Source organism: Seriola dumerili, unplaced genomic scaffold (genome assembly GCF_002260705.1).
Source record: "Seriola dumerili isolate Sdu_G_001 unplaced genomic scaffold, Sdu_1.0 BDQW01000025.1, whole genome shotgun sequence".
Lineage (NCBI taxonomy): Eukaryota > Metazoa > Chordata > Actinopteri > Carangiformes > Carangidae > Seriola > Seriola dumerili.
Window position 1 is genome coordinate 17,928,764 of NW_019174280.1, and position 21,076 is coordinate 17,949,839.

General features: G+C 40.0%; 1 protein-coding gene across 1 annotated transcript in view; it reads left to right on the top strand.

Moving 5' to 3' along the window:
- The window catches only part of lama2 (laminin subunit alpha 2), a 196,910-nt gene that overhangs the window by 172,781 nt on the left and 3,053 nt on the right, over positions 1-21,076 (top strand). The window contains exons 55-72 of the mRNA XM_022765994.1: positions 401-545; positions 636-774; positions 1,145-1,156; positions 1,931-2,051; positions 4,415-4,570; positions 5,467-5,520; positions 9,164-9,315; positions 9,416-9,592; positions 11,360-11,546; positions 14,119-14,205; positions 17,365-17,477; positions 18,687-18,780; positions 19,040-19,135; positions 19,799-19,879; positions 20,034-20,111; positions 20,422-20,500; positions 20,626-20,757; positions 20,940-21,070. Of these exons, the coding sequence (XP_022621715.1) occupies positions 401-545; positions 636-774; positions 1,145-1,156; positions 1,931-2,051; positions 4,415-4,570; positions 5,467-5,520; positions 9,164-9,315; positions 9,416-9,592; positions 11,360-11,546; positions 14,119-14,205; positions 17,365-17,477; positions 18,687-18,780; positions 19,040-19,135; positions 19,799-19,879; positions 20,034-20,111; positions 20,422-20,500; positions 20,626-20,757; positions 20,940-21,070 (2,034 nt within the window). The remainder of the gene's footprint in view (positions 1-400; positions 546-635; positions 775-1,144; positions 1,157-1,930; positions 2,052-4,414; positions 4,571-5,466; positions 5,521-9,163; positions 9,316-9,415; positions 9,593-11,359; positions 11,547-14,118; positions 14,206-17,364; positions 17,478-18,686; positions 18,781-19,039; positions 19,136-19,798; positions 19,880-20,033; positions 20,112-20,421; positions 20,501-20,625; positions 20,758-20,939; positions 21,071-21,076) is intronic.

Below are 21,076 nucleotides of genomic sequence, written 5' to 3' on the forward strand. Positions count from 1 at the left end.
GGTATGAAACTGAAATGTTAATCATTCATTCAAGAGAGACCCTGCTCCACTTTTAATAAAAAATCTGTTAAGACTTCGCTTTGTAGGTTTAACTCATGTTCATCATGCAACTAAAAATATGTGTTTTTTTAGTCCTCAAAAGGTCGTGTACACAGCTAGTACAAAAGATAAAGTAATTGTAATTAATGAAGCAGTTTGACTACTATCATTCTTACCCATAATTTGACAGCCCCACCTTTTTTGTGTTATTAGATCTACAAACTTCTTCCATTATTTTGTATTTCATGTTTTTCTTGGCTCTGTGAAATGGATTTTTTTAATTTTTAAATTGGTACAAAATACCGTTGCTACGTACGCCAGAGCCTCACAGTACATTTTCCCTGACTCTTGCTTTGTGTAGAAGGACTTTACGTCCCTGGAGCTGTCAGAGGGCAAGGTGAAGGTGAACTTTGACCTTGGGTCAGGGGTTGGCAGCGCCATAACAGCTAACCGCCACAATGATGGAAGCTGGAAATCCCTCACCATGTCGAGGAACAAGAAACAAGGTACATACAACACTGAAAATAACAGACAAATGATCAGATACTTGGGCCTATGAATCATTATTGTTGTTGTCCCTTTAATTGTTCACAAAGCCACGGTGACGGTAGTGGACATCGACAGCAGCGCTGAAGAGAAGATAGTGGCCACATCTCAGGGTTCAGCTACTGGTCTGAACCTCAAGGAAAACCAGAAAATCTATTTTGGAGGGCTGCCAACGATTGGAAATTACAGGTACAAACACACACTGCTGTAATTCATTCATGTACTCATATAGACACTCTCATACAGGTGGACTCATTTTAAAGAGGGCCGTAATATGTTCTGTATGTGTGATAAGACTGTCTTCCTAATGATTCTTGTTCCTAATGTAAAACTTCTTTTGACACTATAAAAAGAAGCCTCTCAGACTTTTCTGTAGACCAAGAACAATCAGCCTCTTCAAGACCCATTATAACTTTTTTCACATGTTGTAGTCTGTCATTGAAACATCTGTGTACCATCAGGTTGAGCAGAAACAAATTGACTAGTTTAAATGAGTCATTAGTTGAAACTGTGTTTTTGAAATGTGCTAATGCTTTGATATCATGTTTTGTCTTAACAGCATGACAGCCAGGTAAATAAATGAATAAATAAATTACTTATAATCAGACATATAGTAAAATGTACTGTGAATTGCTGTCTGCATGAGCCACACCCATGCTGATGACGCTGCATAGCCCACAGTCAATCTGTGTCTTTGTTTCTTGGCTGGCACCTGAAGGCTCCTGCTCTTCCACATGGCGGCTGGAAAGCACTTTTCTCTATTCTTTTATTAATCTGAATTTGACGTTTGCCTGCTCAGAAACATTTAGGTGCATTTCCTCACATTTATGACTCTGCCTCACAGGCATTATTGCCATAATTCTATTTAAATTGTATTTCAGGATCTAAGTATCTCTACCATGTTTTTGTAGCGCTGCAAGCAACAGTTTCTGCTGAGCTACAAAAACATGGTTCTAATTCTCTGAAAACAATTATAATGTGGTGCCTTACACTGCTAATAATGTTCAGTGTTATTCAAGATTATCTGACGGGGGATTTTTCTGTTTTCCTTTCCTCTTGAATAATATGCAACCTGAGCAAAGCCTGACATTACAGGATCTAAAAAAAAAGATAATTATGATAAACCCATAAGTATTAGTATGGACAAACGCCATATTCAGATTATTCTGGTTGACGTCCAGGCGTCACTCTGCTTTTGGATACATGATGCAATAGTTTCACCGCTGCAGTAATTCAAGATATTTAAATGATGCTACACTGCTAAGAGACAGGAAAGTGAATTGAGTTTTTCCAAATTCTTTACCTAAAAATACTCTTGACTAAAATCATTTCAACTCCTTTATAGGTCAGAGGTCACTCTGAAGCGATATGCAGGCTGTCTTCGGGAGATTGAAGTCTCCAGAACTCCATATAATCTCCTCAGCAGTTCAGATTATACTGGGGTCACTAAAGGATGTAATGTAGAGGTAAGAGTGTCCACTTAATTGTAGATAATAGCTGTGCAGTATATTTAAGATCTTAAACCGCCAAGATTATATTACAGAAGTATGCCTGTCTACTTGCATTTGCATGCTGTGCTGTAGATTCAGTGCTGTATGCTATAAAATGCATTTAAAGTTGCTTTATTGTAGTTAGTAGAGCATATAACGTGTATAATTCAGCATCTACAGCACAGTATTTGCATAATACAGGTATGTGAAAACCTCTCTGTATAATAGTGCTACTATTTAATATTTAAAGTTTAACATGTCAGAATGTGGCAGAATAGAAAGCGCATGAATATGTACAAGGAAACATAACATTATATACAGTAACTATGATTTTATAAATAGCCTTGACAAAGCCCTTCACCTGTTTTTGACCTTTCTTCTTTTTCTTTTCTCACTTGAGTGGCCTTCTTTAATTCTTATTTGCCTATCAATCTGTTGCTTTTTTTACTTAGCCTTTTTCCGGGAATATATTTGTGGCTTTCTCCAAAATAAAATGGAAATAGAGGTCAGAAAAGGCAATCACTAGTTCAGACTGTCCTATGATGTTTTCATTTACCTCTTACACACACAAACATATTAATTAATTCAATACTATACAGTCCAGACCATAAGTATATGGGCAGCACATTTAAGCACCAAGTCTCAAGTTTATTTGAGTAGGTTTACATCAATATAGAAAGTGATAGAAATATAGTCCTTTTAATGCAAACTGACCAAAGTTTAGGGCCCACAAACTAAATGTTTGTGGGCAGCTCTATGTTATAAAGATGATCATGGTAAGGCAAAAAAACAAAGATATATCAGAGAGAGTTATCAAAGGTTGTTGTTTTGCCAAAATCTACAGTTGGGTATATTCTAAATAAAAGGGATCTAAAGGGGCTATACCTCCCATCTATATTAATGTCACTTTAATATACAAACCATTATTTTATTTCAGTTTCAAACTGAATGTGCTGAAGCTCAGAGCTTTAAGGTCAAAAAATGTGTACTTGCGGTCTGGACTGTACACACACTTCCACAATCCTCTAAATTATGCAAACTCATCTCTCTACTGCTCAAAAGTTTAAGAACACCTCAATTTTTTCCAGTTTTTGCAGAGATTTACAAAGTGTGATGTCTCAGTGTTTCTGAAATTACAGCATAGAACCAGAAATTATTGAAAGGGAAGGAAGCTTGAAATCTTAAACCCTAAATTGAATCCAAATTTTTGACTCATTCAGCAGCTGAACACAATTGTGGCATTCTTTCCACAATGGAAATGAAACATTGTTCAGACAGTTCATCCCAGCACTGTTGCAGAGGTCCTCACATCATCTCAAACCAGCTCCATGAGGTTTAAATCCAGAGACTGTGCTCGACTGCTCCTTTTATGTCTGGGGTCATTCTCTTGCTCTTGTTTTCTTCATTCTGAAAGCAATATACAGCACTGCTTCCTGCAGTACAGTATTATCCTAATAATGCATCAGAGGGTGTAGTAACACAGTTTGTTACATCACTGTCTTTATACACATAGAAGGTTTGTCAGTCATCATCAAAAGTTGGGGCACCTGTAGGAATTGTTTGCATTACCTTTCAAGGCTTAATTTTACTTCATTTTTAATCCCTGGATCTTATGAAATCTACATGATTTTTCAGTTTTTGTCGACCTAAACTTATTATGTTACCTTTTAAAGTTACTCACTGGGCTTGAGCTGCTTAAATTTCAATAAAAACTGGATCACTGGGGATGTTTCAACACTTTTGACCAGTAGTTTATATATACACTTACGCGGACTCTACATTGGAGTTTTCAAACCCATACAAGGCATTCACCATGGTAATTGTACACTTGTGCTATTCATACATACGAATACACAGCTCCCAGAGTGTATAAAGAATGTAGGAAGAGTTATAAAGGCCCAGGGTTGAGTGTGTAGTGAAGGTCTGTCTATTTCCCCTATCTTTCTTTTCTCTTCTTTTAGCTACCACTCTGTGCTGTGTCCAATGCTACAAAGAGGAGATTGTGTGTGTGTGTGAGAGGGAGAGAGAGAGAGAGAATATTTATTTTCCACTCTGTAACCACAGTCAAAGTAATGGGAAGTGGATGACGGTACATTTGATAATTTTTGTAAAACAGCATGCCTCTAAAAGTTTTCTCTTTTATGAGTAAAACCTTGATTTGACTAAAACCTTGGAGGGAATTTGTCGTGTCACTTTATTTTGATCAACCAAACTCGGCTAGATTTTCCACTACTTTTACTTTTCCATCTAAATGTGTTCCGTAAACTTTAGGACTAAACAAATCACCTACTCATTGACGTATACTGCAATACACAAACGGTTTAATCTCTGTCTCACAGAACCTGTACACAGTCAGTTTCTCTAAGCCAGGATACGTGGAGCTGGGTGGACTGTCGCTGTCGGTCGGCACAGAGATCAGCCTGTCGTTCAGCACCCTGGCAGACACTGGGACCATTCTGCTGGCAGTAGGCGGAGCCTCACCGATCAGCCTGCAGGTTCAGTTTAATCTACATACTGTAGTAATTCTATGTTTTGTATATATGTTGTGTGTTGAATTGAGAATCCTAATGATATGTTTCATGGAAAGGAATATGTCATTTGGTGCTACATATGGGGAAAATATGAACTTAAATATATCCATTTATTTTAAACACTATTTATGTTGATTTATACGCTTACCTGTAAAAAAAAATCTCATATTTTTTCATGTTGACCAGACCTGCATTACTAACTAAAAGACTCTCTCAGTTGCACTTGAATTATTTAGTGTTCTAGTTGAAAACTTTCTACATATATATTATATATATATATATATATATATATATAATTACTAAATTTCATAGATCTTTTCTTGAAACTCCTTGGAAATCATTAAGTTTAAAAGTGAGTAAATCAGCTCGAGGTCCTGCACAGCAGCAAAAAATAGAATCGTGGAAGGAAAGACGATCAGGAAGATCTCAGGAAACAAAAAACTAAATAAAAGATCTCTGGAACAACAATTTTCTTTCACTTTATGAGGTTTACAGCTATATTCCAAACTTGCAGTTTGATTGACATCTCTTGGTACTTATTGTCTCATTTACTGTTAGTACAAATTGTAAAGGAACTGTATATTACAGCGGTTATTATTTATACAGTCTGCTAGAGAACCACCGATCAGGGTCAATGTGGCTCCAATAACTACTCAGTAACCCAGACTCAGTTTTACAGAGATAGATCTTCTCTAAGAAGCTTCCCAAGAAAACCAGTTACACCATGATTATTATACACTTGTGCTATTCATACATACAAATCACTACCTTTCTAGGAAATGATTGAAGAACTAAGGCACCTTTAAAATAAAATGTTATTCATTTATCCTCACATTTTTCTGAAAATCTTTCCACCACAGGCCCGAAACAAAAACCTCCTCAGCTCCAAGAGGAGACGCAGACAGTCAGTAGAGGTGGGTTCAACTAATGTACACCCAAGCACTGTCCCCTCTCCCTAAGTGAATGACGTTTTCATAAGTGCATATTAATGAGATTTGCATTTGTTGGCAACTGGGCTAATTGGATTGTCTTTTAGCCAAAACAAAGAAACACACACACACGCACACGCACACAGAGAGATGTCTAGTTTACAGATGCACAAAGACACATTGTGGCTGTTGATCCATTGTATAGCAGTTACCTTAGCTTTTCGCTGACTACGCAAACACGCACACACACGTAAGTGAGTGAACTTTCCATAAGTGCATATTAATGAGATTTGAGTTTGTTGGCAACTATGCTGATTTGATTTTCTTACGGCTAAAAACAATCTCACGGAGTCACACGCACGCACACACACACACGCACGCACACACACACACACGTGCGTGCACGCACGCACGCTTTCATCCTAATCACTGATAAATAAATCCATTATTTAATCTCTGTGTAAGTGGTGTGTTTACACACATATTCATATTTGCAGGCATATGTATTTGTGTGTACATCTGTGTGTGTGTATGGGTGTGTATGTGTTTTAGCATAATGTGTGTTGGTGCGTGTACATTTGTGTTTAAGTGTAGCTCATTGGGAATGAGGACGTTACTGACATGAATGCAAAATTGAAAGTGTATGCATGTTTGTGTGTGTGTGTGCGTGCGTGCGTGCGTGCGTGCGTGCGTGCGTGTGTGTGTGTATATGTGTGTATATGTGTGAGGGAGGGAGAGGACAGAGGTTACCTCTAGCTTATCCATCATCACTGGTTGTTGGGCGCATAAATCTATTTTTACTAACTATGCTGGCAGGCAGGGCGTGTGTGTATGCGTGTGTGTGTGTATGTGTGTGTGGAGAAAGGTTAAGGGAGGTTAAAAACACCATCAACTCAACTTGGCCCTGACTAATGGATGTTTTAGAGAGGGACAGAGAGACAGGGACAGGAGACAAAGGATGGAGGGATGGAGGAGGGAGATTTAGAGGTGAAAGGAAGGATAGAGGAGAAAGAGCAGAGCTGAAGAGAAATGATGCAAGGAGAGAGGAGAGGAGAGGAAAAATGAATAGATGGGGAGAGTGTGATAGTAGACAGAAAGGAGAGAACGGACACAGAAGGGAGAGATGAAAAGGAAGAAGAAGGTTGCAGCAGAATAAAGGACACTGAGATAAAAGAGCATAGTGAGGAGAAGAAGAACAGGAAGGGAAGAGGGAAACATGAGGCTATAAAATCAATAAAAAAGCCAAAAATTGTGAAAAATATCCATTATAATTTCCCCGAAGACCTTAAGTTGAAAACCAGTGATCCAGTATTCACCTTTGAGAAGCTGAAACCAACAAAATTTGGGGATTTTTATATATGTACATTAAACCAACCTCCCTCCGAAGTGTAGTGGCAGCCTTAAAATGCTGTACACAGGGCAGCGACTCCAAACACACTGTCTGGTTTTGTCTGTTGTGCAAAATAGAAAGTGTACAAGTTTGTACATAAAGTACAAAGTTATTGTTACTGTACCTTCGAGGCGTGCTGTTACAACACATTTTACCATTTTTACAAAGACATAAATGTTAGAAAGAAGAGTCTTACGATTAGCCGTCTGTGTTCTGCTCTGCTTTTAGCCTGCTTTACTTTTACAACCTGACTCCCAAACACACACTCAGAACCCAAAGCTGAAAAGTAATCACACATGAATAAACTTCAAAAGCTGAAAGATTCCGAATATAGAAAGTAGCAGAGGTGCGTTCATGCGTGTGTGTGTGTATGTGTGTGCGTGCATGTGTGCGTGCGTGCGTCTGACTCTGTCATGAACACAGGTTTGTGCATGTATAGGTATTTGCATGCATGTTAGCTCCACAGTCAGCTGCCTCTTTGGTTACACATTTGCATGTCTACATGTGTCTGTATCTGTGTGTGTGTGTGTCTCTGTGTTGCTCTCCTTCAGTATATAAATGTACGTGTACGTTCATGTGTGATAGTCTGCCTTTGTCTTTATGTGTAACGTGTCTGCATCTGTGCACCTGTGTGCATGTGTGTGTATGTGTGCCTTTGTATCTGTGTGTGCGTGTGTGTGTGTGTGTGTGCGTGTGTGCGTGCGTGGGACGGTGCATCAAGAGGCATGTTGTAGCTACATCTCAGTTCAATTTGTCCCCGACCTCAAATTGAAATTCCATTTTCAGGTGGTAAATTGTCTCCCACTTCGCCCTCTGGCACACAGTGAATTAAAATTCAAATTAGCCTGACCCTGCACCACTGCTCTCTAGCACCTCTCTGTCTGTCTCTCTTTTTCTCCCCCCCCCCCCCCCCCATCTCTATCTCGCTCGCTGTTTTGCTCTCTGCCCTCTCATCTCTTCCCCCTATTATCCTCTCCTCTCTGTTCCTCTCATCTCTTGTTATCCTTTCCTCCCTGCTCACCTCTTCTCTCCTGCCTCTCTCACCCCCCCCCCAGTTTCTATCTACATACCCCCACATCTCCCCCTACTCATCTCCACATTCCTTTTTGCCTTTTCTCTGCTCTTTAATCCATAGTCTCTCCTCCCTCCTGTTTGTCTTTTCTCCTCCCTTTACATCTTATCTGTTTTGTCCCAGTGTTCCTTCTTTTTGCTCCTCTCCTGTTCCTGACAAACATTTAACAAATTGTGGCATGGATGTGGATTTTAATCCAAGTTGAGCACAGTTTTATTATTGTGTGATAATATGGCACAAAGAAAATCCATCCAATGAAGCAGATTTGAAAATCTTCTTGATGGTAGAAAAGATTGCTTATTTATATCCTTGTTTTATAAGATGACGCAGGTAGCAGCTTCAACCACCAATGTCAACTTAACTTTTATTTGAACCAAATGACTGTTGATGTTTTGAGATATTATTGTTTGATAGTATTAAATTGACCTTTTTTAGACAGCTCTTAGGTTTGAAAAGAAAATCTTAAGTGAAGCTGCCTACTCGATGTTTCTTGACATTTATGCCACATTGAAGACAGTCTGTCTGTCTCCCAGGTCAAGAATGAACTTCATATGCAACTGTTAAGTTGTTTCTATGGAGCAATTTTCTTTGATCTGATACTTGATAATTTTTATTTATTCTTTTTTTCTTTTTTTTTTATAATCACATTTTTGTTTAATTCTGACCTTGTGACATATTTTGTGTTTTCTGTTTCATCTTTTTAGTCTGTAACTCAATGTTATTGCTGCCTACCTTGGCCAGGAGACTCTTGAAAAGTATGTTTTAGGTTCAACAAGATTTTCTTTGTTAAATACACACCAACACTTTTATGGGGTTTTAACATGGGTGCAGGTGATCAACTCAAACTCAAAATATTTGTAAGCATCCTGCCATTTCTTTCTTGTTGTCTCCTGAATTCTCACTTTCACTTTCACTCTCCCTTCAGGCCTTTTCAATCAGTGACGTTGGATGTATTGCATGTTTTTCGGTGGTTTACACAGTATATGGCGTGTGTGTGTGTAGTGGTAGTTGCTATTGGTATAGTGCGAAATCCAAAGCCCCTCTCTCATACATCTAGCTGAACCTTTCCTTCTCCATTTCATCTCCTCTCGTCCTCACTGTGCCGTGAGAATCGTTTGGATGTACAGATTTCCTCAACTAATAAAGTTTATCTCTGACTCCTGCAGCCGTATCTCTCAGTCATGCTGAACAAAGGATCTCTGGAGGTTTTGGTGTTTACCGGCAGCCACAGCCCGCGTCGTGTCATCAGACGACCCGAGCAAGGCATACTGAATGATGGGAAGGAACACTCACTGCGCATAGAGAGGCTATCTGGCAGGTTGGTGTGTGTGTGTGTGTGTCTGTTCACTCGATGTTGATGCTTCCCTTCCCTGCAGCAGTGCTTTATTTGCTATTTGTGTGTTTGTGTTTATTACCAGATCCTTTGCAGTTCAGGTTGATGAGGAGACCAAAAGGGAGGCAACACTTCCCAATGACCAGCCAATGAACTTGCAGCGTATCTTCCTCGGTGGTATTCCTGCAGAGGTGGAGCAGACGTCCAACAGAGCCAATGTCCCATTCCAAGGATGTATTTGGAACCTCATGGTCAACGCTATGTATGTATCCTCTAGTCTGTATTATTTTCATTTTTTCAGGCAAAAATACCAAAGATTCCCTAGTTCCAGCTTCTTAGAATTGACCAGTTGCTGCTTATCTTTGTCTGATTGGATGGTAAATTAAATTCCTTTGGATTTTGTTGGTTGGAAGAAACAAGCAATTTGAAGTTGTCACTGGACTTTAGTCAAGTGTGAAGGGTGTTTTTCACTATGTTCTGATATTTTTTAGACCAAATGATTGGTCAGTAAATCTAGAACATAATCAGCAAAATAAACAATAATGAAGGCGATCATTAACATACTGGAGAGGTGCAATTAAGTTTGTCTTTTCAAATGTACATTGTGTTTTGAACATTAGCTCATACAACTTGCTTTAGAGTACTGCAGCAGGGTGAGTGTTAAGTTGCACTGGGCATAAAGTAATTTTTCAATTTACCATAAATATTCACCCCTCCCCTCTCCCTGTTCTTACGCTGCTCATGTACTGTATGGCTAGATGGACTCCACCACTTGTGTGTCCATCCAAACCTCTTGCACACTGTGTCATGATCTGATCTGATCAAAAAAGAATTTAAAATAACCGGTATTTTTTGTTTGTGATTTATCCTCAGTGTAATGTGGTTCTGACATCACAAGATGAATATGGGACAAAAGAACAGACTCAGCTTTCGATTTCGGATATTTTCTCAGCTTCTGTGATAAAACACTGACACAGGCAAAACTGACCGATTCACTTCACGTCAATTTCCTTTGTGCAGTACACTTAAAATGTTCACCTTAAACCTGCTGTAGCAGTACTCAAACAGGACAGCTTTAGCTTTCTGTCCTAATGATCTCCCTGTAATGTTTTCTGGCAGCAGACGACAGGCCTAATTTTGACCTCATTGACTGTTGGGTTAAAGCTTAGTTAAAACGATTGCAGGAGGTCATGATGATGTTGATGATGATGATCATAAAGCCAGTGTCTGAACAACAGTAATAGAGCTGTCCAACATCATAAACATACTCATAACTCAAATTACACTCCTCTCTCATCTTTGTGTGTTTGTTTATCGCTCACCTCATTTCACCCCTTTCACCCCAAAGATATAACTTCTACTTAGTGTAGCCTACACCTGTCTGTCTGTCCGTGGGCCTTCATACAGTTGCTCTTTGTGTGTGTATTTATACCAGATGCCTGACGTGATAAAACTTTCTATCTATTATATATTTTTGTAATAATTTCTCTTATATGTCTTGTCACGTATATGTGATCATACTGTTGTAATAGAAACCTTGTCAGTGCCCTAAGGCCCTGACCTATGACTGTTAAGGTGTGTTCAGACTGAATGTGAAGCAAATTTTTGAGGTACATACATCAATGTAAGGGTGGGTGTTAATTCAATGAAGAAGGCACAAATACAGTATCTGTGTTCTGTGATCTGTGTAAGTGGAAAATGTTCAAGATTCAGACACAAGTGGAAAAAGGATAGACAGCGAGCCTAGCTTTCTGCATAGTTCAAAATGCCATCTACCAGCACCTCTAAAGCTTGCCTCTTAAATCATTGTATCTTGTGAGTCTAAATCTTTGCACAAAACTACAATTTGTGCTTTTTGAATAGTTACATTTTGTAACTATGTTGTTGCATTAACTAAGAAATAATCACATTCCCTGAAATGTCAAACTAACAGTTAGCCATCCTGTAGTTTCACTAATGTTAGAATTTGAGTATATTTGCCGTCAGTGTTTTTTTTTTTTTTTAATCTAATTGCCTGTCCACCTCTCAGTCTCTCAGACTTCTCCCAGCCCGTGTCCTTTGAGAACGCTGAAATCGGCCAATGCCCCAACCTCGCTCCCCCGCCACCTCCACCTCTGCCGGAAGAGGAGGAGCATGAGAGGGAAAAGGAGGAGTCAAAGCCACTTAGTCCTCCACTGATCCCAGCCTCTGTTACACCACCTCCAGGACCTGCTGCTGTAAGTGCCTAAAATTAACATGGGGACACACATGCACTCAGACTACTAAACAGTCATTAGCACTGGTTTCATTGTTTAGAAGGTGGTTTCAGAAGGCGAATTAAAATAAGGCATATTCATATTACATTAGAGTGTAATATAATGGCCATTACCTTTGTTTAGGCAGCCTATTTTAATCTGTTGGCACATGTATATATAGATGCACACAAAGAAAGCACACATACACATTAGACACATATATAAAGATACATCACAGTAAAAAGAGAAGGTCATACCAATATGTACACACAGTTACATTAGTGCACACATGTCCTATTCCTTCATATTATTCTTTTCTCTCTTACTCACTCATGCACACACAAACACACACCTATTTCTCTCTGATGAAATGCAGCCATGGCCTCGCCGTGTTAGCTTAGCGTTTCATCACCCAGCAGTTGCACAGCCCATTAACTCTTCTTTATAGTCCCTTTAGCCTTGAGCTACTAAACTCCACCTCTGGCAGCTTGTCATACAGTGCGGCGCCACTGCGCTACGCTAGGCTAACTGTGCATGCCATTTATGCTTTATGAGCCCACAGGAGCCAAAACACTCAGCTAACATTTAGCCTCTATGCTAAGAGGCTGGCAGGCAGTGAGTCATTCATCTCATACTCTTTAGTCTTGGGATAGGCAAGATATATTTCATAGGTTTAATATATTATAGGTCTTACAGCAGTCATAGGTTATCAGTTACCCAGTTACCTGCTAAACTACATCTTTAAAAGGACATTGATCATGAAGCTCAGAGCCAAAGAGCTATACAGAATTATTGCCAAGCTATGCTTAGCTATAACTCTGTGGTTTTTTTGCTTTATGGGCTGCAAGTTCATCTGTGTTGTGATATAGACTCCAGGCTGTGTGAAGCCATAGTTCTTAAAGTCCCCATCTACATTTTAACTGAAATTGAAAGTAGGCTGTTTGCCATATTTCAGACCCTGCACTTGGTAATTATCTGTATAATTTATGTTTTGTTTGTCACACCGCAGTTTGCAGTTTATAGATAACCAAAGTCCCTTTTGGGTTAGTGTCTGTCCCACAGTGTGTTTTTGTGTATAGTGTGTCTTTCTTTGATCTTTATAAAAGGCTGAAACATGATACTGGGTTATTCTGATGCTATCCTAAGTCACTTGGGTAGCTTTTATACAATTCAAACTCCTTGTATTTTCAACAACATACAAAAATTATTTATTTATTCATGTTTATATTTAAGTCGATACACTAATTAGGCAGCACATATAAATATACATTGGAGCATGTCATGTCACATGCTCATGCTAGGTAATATCAGCTTTTTTGTTGTGCCATTTTTATAACTATAGAGCAGTGGTTCCCAGATGTCTTTAAACTACGGCACCCCTTTATAATCTTTATTTTTCCATGCAACCCCTCCACACAAAAACTTGAGTGCTGGATAGTGTGTTGCGTTACTATGACAACTGGCAACTGTAAACTGTTCTCAATAGTCTTTTCTGCATTTTAATATATTTTTTTGAATTAGATATCTAATTTTGTCTTTTCCTTGAAAATGTTATATGAAATGTGGTTAAAATGAATTGATAAAAATGATAAAAATGTAATTGAAAATATATGGTACAAATGGAAATAAATTCTGTGGTACCTGGGGTCCATCCTTGAGGCACCCACAGGGCCTGTGGGAGCCACTGCTGTAGGGCACACTTTTCCACTATTTGCACATCGTTTTTTGAAAGAGTTGTGGCCCTGTTCTATGTGACAGAGCTCTGCACACAGGTTGTGACATGCATTTTTCATCAACAGCAAAAGGATATTGTTAGAATGAAGAAGTAATCACAAATTGAATCACAGCTGACAGTAAACAACAGACTCAGGATGTGCTTGAATAAAGAGGCCTCTTTATCTCCCTCTTTTCTGTCACAACATATTCTGCACTTCTGATTCTTCAAAACTTGTGAGCATCAATTTAGAGATTGAAGAGGCTCTAGAAGGAGTGTTTGACTGGCTCCAGTGGACCTCAGAAAAATCTGATTCAGACTTGAGACTTCATTTTTTTAACAGTGTAATGGTTTACTTTTATACTCTCTGTTCTGATTGATGATATCATGACACCTGCCTCTAATTACCCTTCTAAATCCTGGCTCTCTAAAGTCCATCAGTCACTCAGAAATTCAACATTAACAAAGTATAACATCGGGTAGATTCTCAGCTTCAGTACATGAATTTTTGATTTAAAAAACTAGAAACAGGCTGTGACTTATTATTCTCTAGAGGTAACAAAATCTATCATAGTCAGTCTATGAAGGGGAGAGAACCACGTTTGTCAACTTGTTCAGTGTGATTATAGTAATTATCCTTCAATTGATGGTAAAAAGGGAAGCCAGAGTCTAAAAGTCTCTTCATTACTTCGTACCCTCTTTGACCTTTCATCTTCTTGAGCTCATTGCTTGCCTGTAGCTGATGGGAGGGGCTGTGTGCTTGTCATAAACTGTCGCCATTCTGGCTCTGTGCCTGCAACTAATTCACGTCCTTCCCATTTCCTGAATGCTGACCTGCAGGAGGCCACGCCCCCTGCACCACCTGCTGCCACACCTACTGCTGCTGCAGCCCCAACCACTGCTAAACAGGACGCCAGCGCCTACTCGGTACACAAACGCGCACACACACACACACATTTTATCACAATTTTGATACACAGTCAAACTCCATGGATGATTATTGATTCATGAACAATGTGTCACCTCAAACTTGAGTTTTCTTCCTTTACCTGTATGTAAACACAACACAGACATAATGGAGGCATCTTAGTTGTTGCAGCTACAGATAATAACCCACATTGATATTCATTTGGGGCCATTTTTCTGGCCACCTGACAAATGTATTCGCTCTCCATAAAACATTGTTTTGATCTCCACCAACATCTGACCAGGCAGGGATCAGACCAGTCCCAGCCTGGTCAGATGCGTACACGAACTGATGAAGCCTCTTGGATGAGAGGTGAAACGTCTTCCCAGACAAATAATCAAGTCCAGTTGCGTTTTGATTTAAAACTCCTTTAGGATACATTTGAAACACTGTTACGCAACATAGTGACCAATGACATATGCTTAAGGTACAAGTCCTTAAATGGGTTATGAGGCGAGCAGTCAAACATTTGTGGCTAAAGCTAATTACTACCAGAGGCCAAAAGAGGAGCTTCTCTGAAACCTACAATACAATAAGCAGAGCGTGGACGACTTAGCTCTCAAGAGTGATGGAAACTCTAATGACACACGTACGCACACACACGCTCATCTTCACTTATACTCACACACACTTATACAAAATCCCAACTAAATGACTTTAGATTCTATTGGTGTGACCTCCAACCAAAGACTAGCCACTCTGAATGGAAGACGGTCTCCCTATTGTTAGCTTAATGGAAAGACGCAGGGGGGATGAGAGAAAGGGAGAGAAGCAGAGGCAAATGAAAGAGGGCAGAAGACAGAGAGGAGTAGAGTGAAAAGGTGCAGCCATGGAGGAAGAGGAGGAAAGAGGGGAGAGTCTTTCTGAACAGAGCGGCACTCGCCTTTTGTTGGCTTAATGGAAAGACGAAGGAGAGGAAGCGGGAAAAGAATGAAAGGATGGGGAAGGAAGGAGCTTCTGAGCAAGTGACGTCTCCCTTTTGTTAGATAGGGAGAGAATGAGAAAGAAGGAAAAAAAAAAGAGGGAGGTCGAGGAGGAGGAGCGGATATGAGGACAGAGCGCGATAAGAGGTGAGTGTCAGCTGTAACAAAGCAAGGTCACGGTGTGGGGAATGTCTTCACTTGAAAGAGAACAAGAGAGGAGAGGAGATTAAGACACACATACACACAGACACTCGATCGTCTCAGATCCCTCTTTCTCCAACTTTGTCTCGCACTCACAGTGGAGGTACGGCAAAGCAGCTTTGTTACTTAATAGGTGATACTGTATATTCAAAAGAGGAGGAGAGGAAAAGACCCAGACATGAGATAGGAAAAGATCGGATCAGAGGAAAGGAAAAATAAGAAGGAAAGAAGAAAGGAAAAAAAAGTGTAGGAACCAGGAGAAGAGAAAGTAAGGACAGGTGGAGCACATGGTAACCGATGTGGATATGATGGAGTGTAGATGAGGAGAGGAAAGTAGAGGGAGGGAGGAAAAAGAGAATCGAGAAAAGAAGCAAAAGTGAAGCACTGTGAACTTCCCTCAGGTGAAGGTAGAGAGGACAGGAGAAAAGAGCTGAAGAGAAGGAGTGAGCACGAAGTGGAGTGAAGAGAGTAGAGGAGAAATGATGAGGAGTAAAGGATTAAAGAAAGGCAGGAGATGCAGCAAGGTGTGAAGAGTCAGAGGAACAAGAGAAGGTAGGTAGGGAGGAAAGAAAGAATTAAACATGTCGAAAAGAGTGAGAGGAGGGGGCTTAAGGAACGTGTAGGGGTGGAGAACAGGAGAAGAAAGTGAACGAAATGGGAGTGGAGGAGTGAGGGGATACAGCAGGAGACAAAACAGGAGAGGTAAACAAGACTGAAAGACGAGTGAGATATGACAGTAGAGGGAGGCAGCAGGAGAGTGAAGAAAGGAAAGGGGGAGAGGAAAAGAAAGTATTAGATGAAAGGACAGGAGAATTAAAGACTTTGAAAAAGGGAAGAGAAGAGAAGCACGAGTGATTAAAAATGAAGAGAAGAAGAAAAAGGCAGAGAGAAAACGAGTAGAGCAGAATGGAGTAGAGGAAAGGAGAAGAGACAGAAAAAACAGACGATAGAAGAGGACAAGACGAGGGGGGAGAGGAGGCAGGATTTGAGAGTACCAACGAGAGGACAGTAAAGGACAGCAATGAAAAGCTGAGCTGCTGGGAGTAGGAAGGGAGATAGAGGAGAGAAGATGATGAAGGAAGAGGAGTTAATATTAGAGATAGACCAGGTTGGACAAGGGAAGAGGGTAGAATATGAGGAAGTGAGGAAAAGAAAGTAGTAGCAGATGGGAGGACAGGTGGACAACATGACGTGAGAGAAACAAAGGAAGGAGGAGGAGGAGAAGAAGAGGAGTAAAGCAGAGAAGAGCGGAAGAGAGAAGCAAGAAAACTGTAGAAAAAAGGGAATAAAAAGTCATAGTAAGATGGGTCTACATGCATTACAACACTGACACCTTGTGGTCAGTGGCTGAACTGCGCTCAGAAGAGACAGGCACAGTAATATTCATGACCAACTACTGACTCTGTTTACCCTGCTGAACATGAAGCCCAAATCAAACAGGAATCGAACTGTCGTCGCTGATGTTTGGTTCAGATGAAACAAAAATATGGGCAAGATTTATGAGAATCAAAATTAGGGAAGGTTTGATGATTTGAAAATAGTGTCAGCAAAATCCATCTTGGCAGTAACTGATTGGAGGTGATAGAGAACATCAAAAACAGTGATGAAAGATGGTCACAGCCAAACCAATTTTAACATGCCATATGCTGTAACTAGTTGGGACCATCTGAAATATTCAGCATGCTAATCTGCACCCCATGAAGTTCAGTAACGAGGATTTCAAAAGTTTAACAGCTAAAATGTTAGTATATTGTATAGTGAAACATATATTATTATTATTGTAACTCTTCATTCAGCTATTTTATATAAAGGACTATTTGATGACCCTTTGTGACCAGCCATCCTTTCAGGTCCCTGCAGATCAGAAGCAGAAACCCTATTAGTTTGATTGACGTGTGCTTCGCCCTGGTGTTAAGGTTCCTGTTGACAAGAAGCAATAGGAGCAATGTGGTGAAACCCTGTCAGAGTAACTGACATGTTATGTCCAATCTTTAGGATTCGTGTGCATCAGCTGTGGCCCCGACAGCGCTCGAGAAGGCCTATCAGTTCGGACTCACCAGGAACAGCCACATGAGCTTTGCCTTTGATGACACCAAAGTGAGAGAGAGGTAAATATAGAGGTAATATATATATATATGTGTGTATTGTTTTAAATAGTTTTACTTCCCTCCGGTGCTGCGATTGCGAGTTATATTTCAGATTTCTTTGTGTTTTAAGGTGATATACAAGTCATATAGCACCTGCCACAGACAAGGGGGAGGTAAAAATATCTGCAGAATGAAAATAACAAGTAACAATTAAGAATTGTCAAAAAAAAATGTGACCAAGTACTCACAATTCTGAAAAATGGCCCCTGAGTGTTATAGTACCATATTATACTATTACATTATTATTATTCATTCATTAATGGGTAAGTAGCATTTTACTGCACTTTTTCTACTGTTGGGTAGTTTAATCTGTTATAACGCATCATATTTTATTAGACTGTCTTAATTTTGTATTTAAAATAACCAGTGGTAGCTGTGAAATAAACGCAATGAAAGTACAAAGTAGCATGACATGTAAGTATTCAGGTAAAGTAAAAGCACTGAAGTAAATGTACAACCTACTGTGACCCATGTGTGGGTGTGTTAGTGTGCATCTTGTTAGGTTTTTGCTTAGATCCCACACCACGGAGCCCACTTCTAAATAAATAAAGCAGAACAGGAGTGAGTGAGTGATAGCTTGGACAGGATACGATTTTTTTTACCAACACAAGTGTGTAGCAGGTCAAAATCGAGGGAAATATCTTCTACTGAAAAAGTCAGAATGTGTTGAAATAGTATATAATATATAATAAATGTTGTTGACTGGACCAACCCTGAAAACAACCTTTGTCTCCCACAAACTGACAGCAACAAAAAGAACAAAATAAGTTCCAAACAGATATTCACTCATAAAGTCTATGATTTGTGTACATTTCAGGTACTGTATTGATCTAATAGTTTTATTAATGGATGAGAGGAAAAGGGATCAGCATGTTGCCCAAAGACTTTGGCTGTGTTGGGGCTCAGACCTGTTACATTTATTTACATTCTCTGTAAGCAGTGGGGCAGCCGGCTGTCCAAATCAAAATCTATCTTTCATTATTCGGAGCCTCTGTCAGCGCTGGAAAACATGATCAAATACCAAAATGCATGTCTGACTCACTTAAAACTGTAATTCATCTTCTGTGCCACTTACTATGATATTGCGTGCTATATGGGGCTGAATACAAATATAACTGATTCACTGTGTCTACATTACATTGTTTACTTGTGTGTATGTGTGTCTCTCAGGCTTATATTGGAGTTTGAGCTGAGGACGAGGGAGGAGTCTGGGCTTGTTCTCTACATGGCGAGAATCAACCATGCTGACTTTGTATCCATACAGGTATCCATCCACTGTTCTGTCATTCCATATGTTTCTGTTGACCCTCTGTTTTTCCCAAAGCTCTCATAGTTAGTCTATGATGCACAACAACCTGCTGCAACGGATGGAAGCGGTTGTGTTTACATTGGAAGGAGCAGCTCCCTCTTCTTGTGTATTTGCCATAAAGCATTAAATCTTTCATTCTGCAGAACTTGCTGCATAACTATTCTAGTAAGGAGAGCTTGAAAAATGTAAATTAAAACCTCGTCTCTTCCTGCAGATCAAGGATGGACAAGTCTGTCTGGGTTATGATCTTGGTCATGGGAACATATCTGGCTGCGTTCCCTTCTCCATCAATGATGGAAACTGGCACAAGGTAATTTAATTCAATTGAATATTCAGTACAACTTTATTTATCCCTGTGAGAGCAGTTGCATCCAGCAGCTTGCCACACAGATCAACAGATGCACACACACGCAATAGATAGGAAAATAAAGAATGAGACTGGTAATGAGAAAACTAGAACCATTCAAAGGCAGTAAAGCTCTTCAGTCAGTCATTTACATGCTCACTCGACACTCCACCTAGTCTGTAATATATTTATTCACTATATAATACCTTTTTCTTTTTTTTTTTCAAAATATACATTGTCTTTATTATGTATTGCGTAAAGGAGAGAAATTTCTTGGAACTGGTGGAGGGGTCTTCCAAGGCAAATTGATCTCAGGGGAGGGGTTGGACTAAGAGGTGTCACCTCACCCGGACCAGAGAGACTGGGGCGCCCTCCCGGAGCCAGATCTGGGAGGGGAGCTCGTCAGCAAGTGTCTGGTGGCCGGGCCTTGACCCATGGGGCCCCCGTCGAGCACAGCCCAACATTTGTCTTTCTTTAAATCCACGATGACATAATCTCTGCTGGTTGTGAGAAGACTGTACTTCTCTCTTTATTGCTCCTGATGTTTGTCTTCTTTCTGCTCAATATCCATCCAAAAATGTTATGTTCTCTATCTTACTCTCCTTTCATTCTTTCTCCTCTTCTCAGATCCGTGTGAGCCGTAACAAGCAGAGAGGTCTTCTTTCGGTTGATGGACGATACAATAAACAGATGACCAGTCCGAAGAAGGTACATTCAGTTTGTCTTTTTATACCCATATGAAAGCAGTTATAAGTCGTGTGCAGTGCAGTTCATTGTCAACAAACCATGCAATGGAATGGGCGTCATAGAGTTTTTAAAGGATGATTTTTAGTTGCGTTAATAAATGATCTCTTCTTACCAGGCTGACCTGTTGGACGTGGTGGGAAGGCTTTATGTCGGTGGTTTCCCACAAAACTATACTACTAAGAGGATAGGACCAGTAAGAAAACACACACACGCACACACACACAGCAAATGAAAATATTTTTGGAAGCAAGTTTTTGCATTTCAATATAGGATGCTTTATTTCCTTTTTGTAGTTCAGTTTACTGCAACAATCAACTAAGACTGGCTTATTAGTCCTATGTTAGTCCACTGCTGGGATTGTGGTCCATTTCCTGAATGTATGACATCAGTCAACATGGTTTGCAGTTACACTTTGAGTTTGACCTTTTTCACTTGTGTGAAAAGACTCATGTACATGCAGAACATACTGACACAACCACGCCCTGCCCCTTCCCTGTTGCTAGATTCTCTATAGTATCAATGGATGCATTCGTAACCTGAAGATGGTGGGAGGTCCTGTGAGTACTAAGGCAGCCGCTACAGGTAATGTTTTTTAATGGTACTTTTTTCACAGTACATACAGTTGATGATACTGTCAATACTATAGTTAGAGTTGTTAAGTTGATTTTTTTACCCCTCTCCTCACTGTTCTTCCTGTCTTTTCCTAGGTCGCCCTGAGGCTGTCATTGAAGACTTTAAACTGGACATGGCCACACCCACTTCCAGTCACATGGTAGGAAGATGCTTTGTTGCCACTGAGACGGGCACCTTTTTTGACGGCACTGGTTTCCTGAAAGCAGGTGAGATAACACATTGGCAGGGCTCCTGCATGCTGTCGATTTTCTGTGTGATCTAAACATCATGTGTGAAACGTTGTCAGCCTGTTGTCGGTATCACTACCATTTGAACCATCTGGTTCTGGTTCAACCATCTTGTTATGAAGGTGAATATAATCTCTCTGCATCTTTCCTTCTTTATCTAGTCTCTTCCTACAGAGTGGGTCTAGATGTGTCGATCGCATTAGAGTTCAGAACCAGCAAAACCAATGGAGTGCTTTTGGCCGTCAGTAACCAAGCCAGCGATGGACTCGGACTAGAGATCGTCCAGGGCACGGTACAA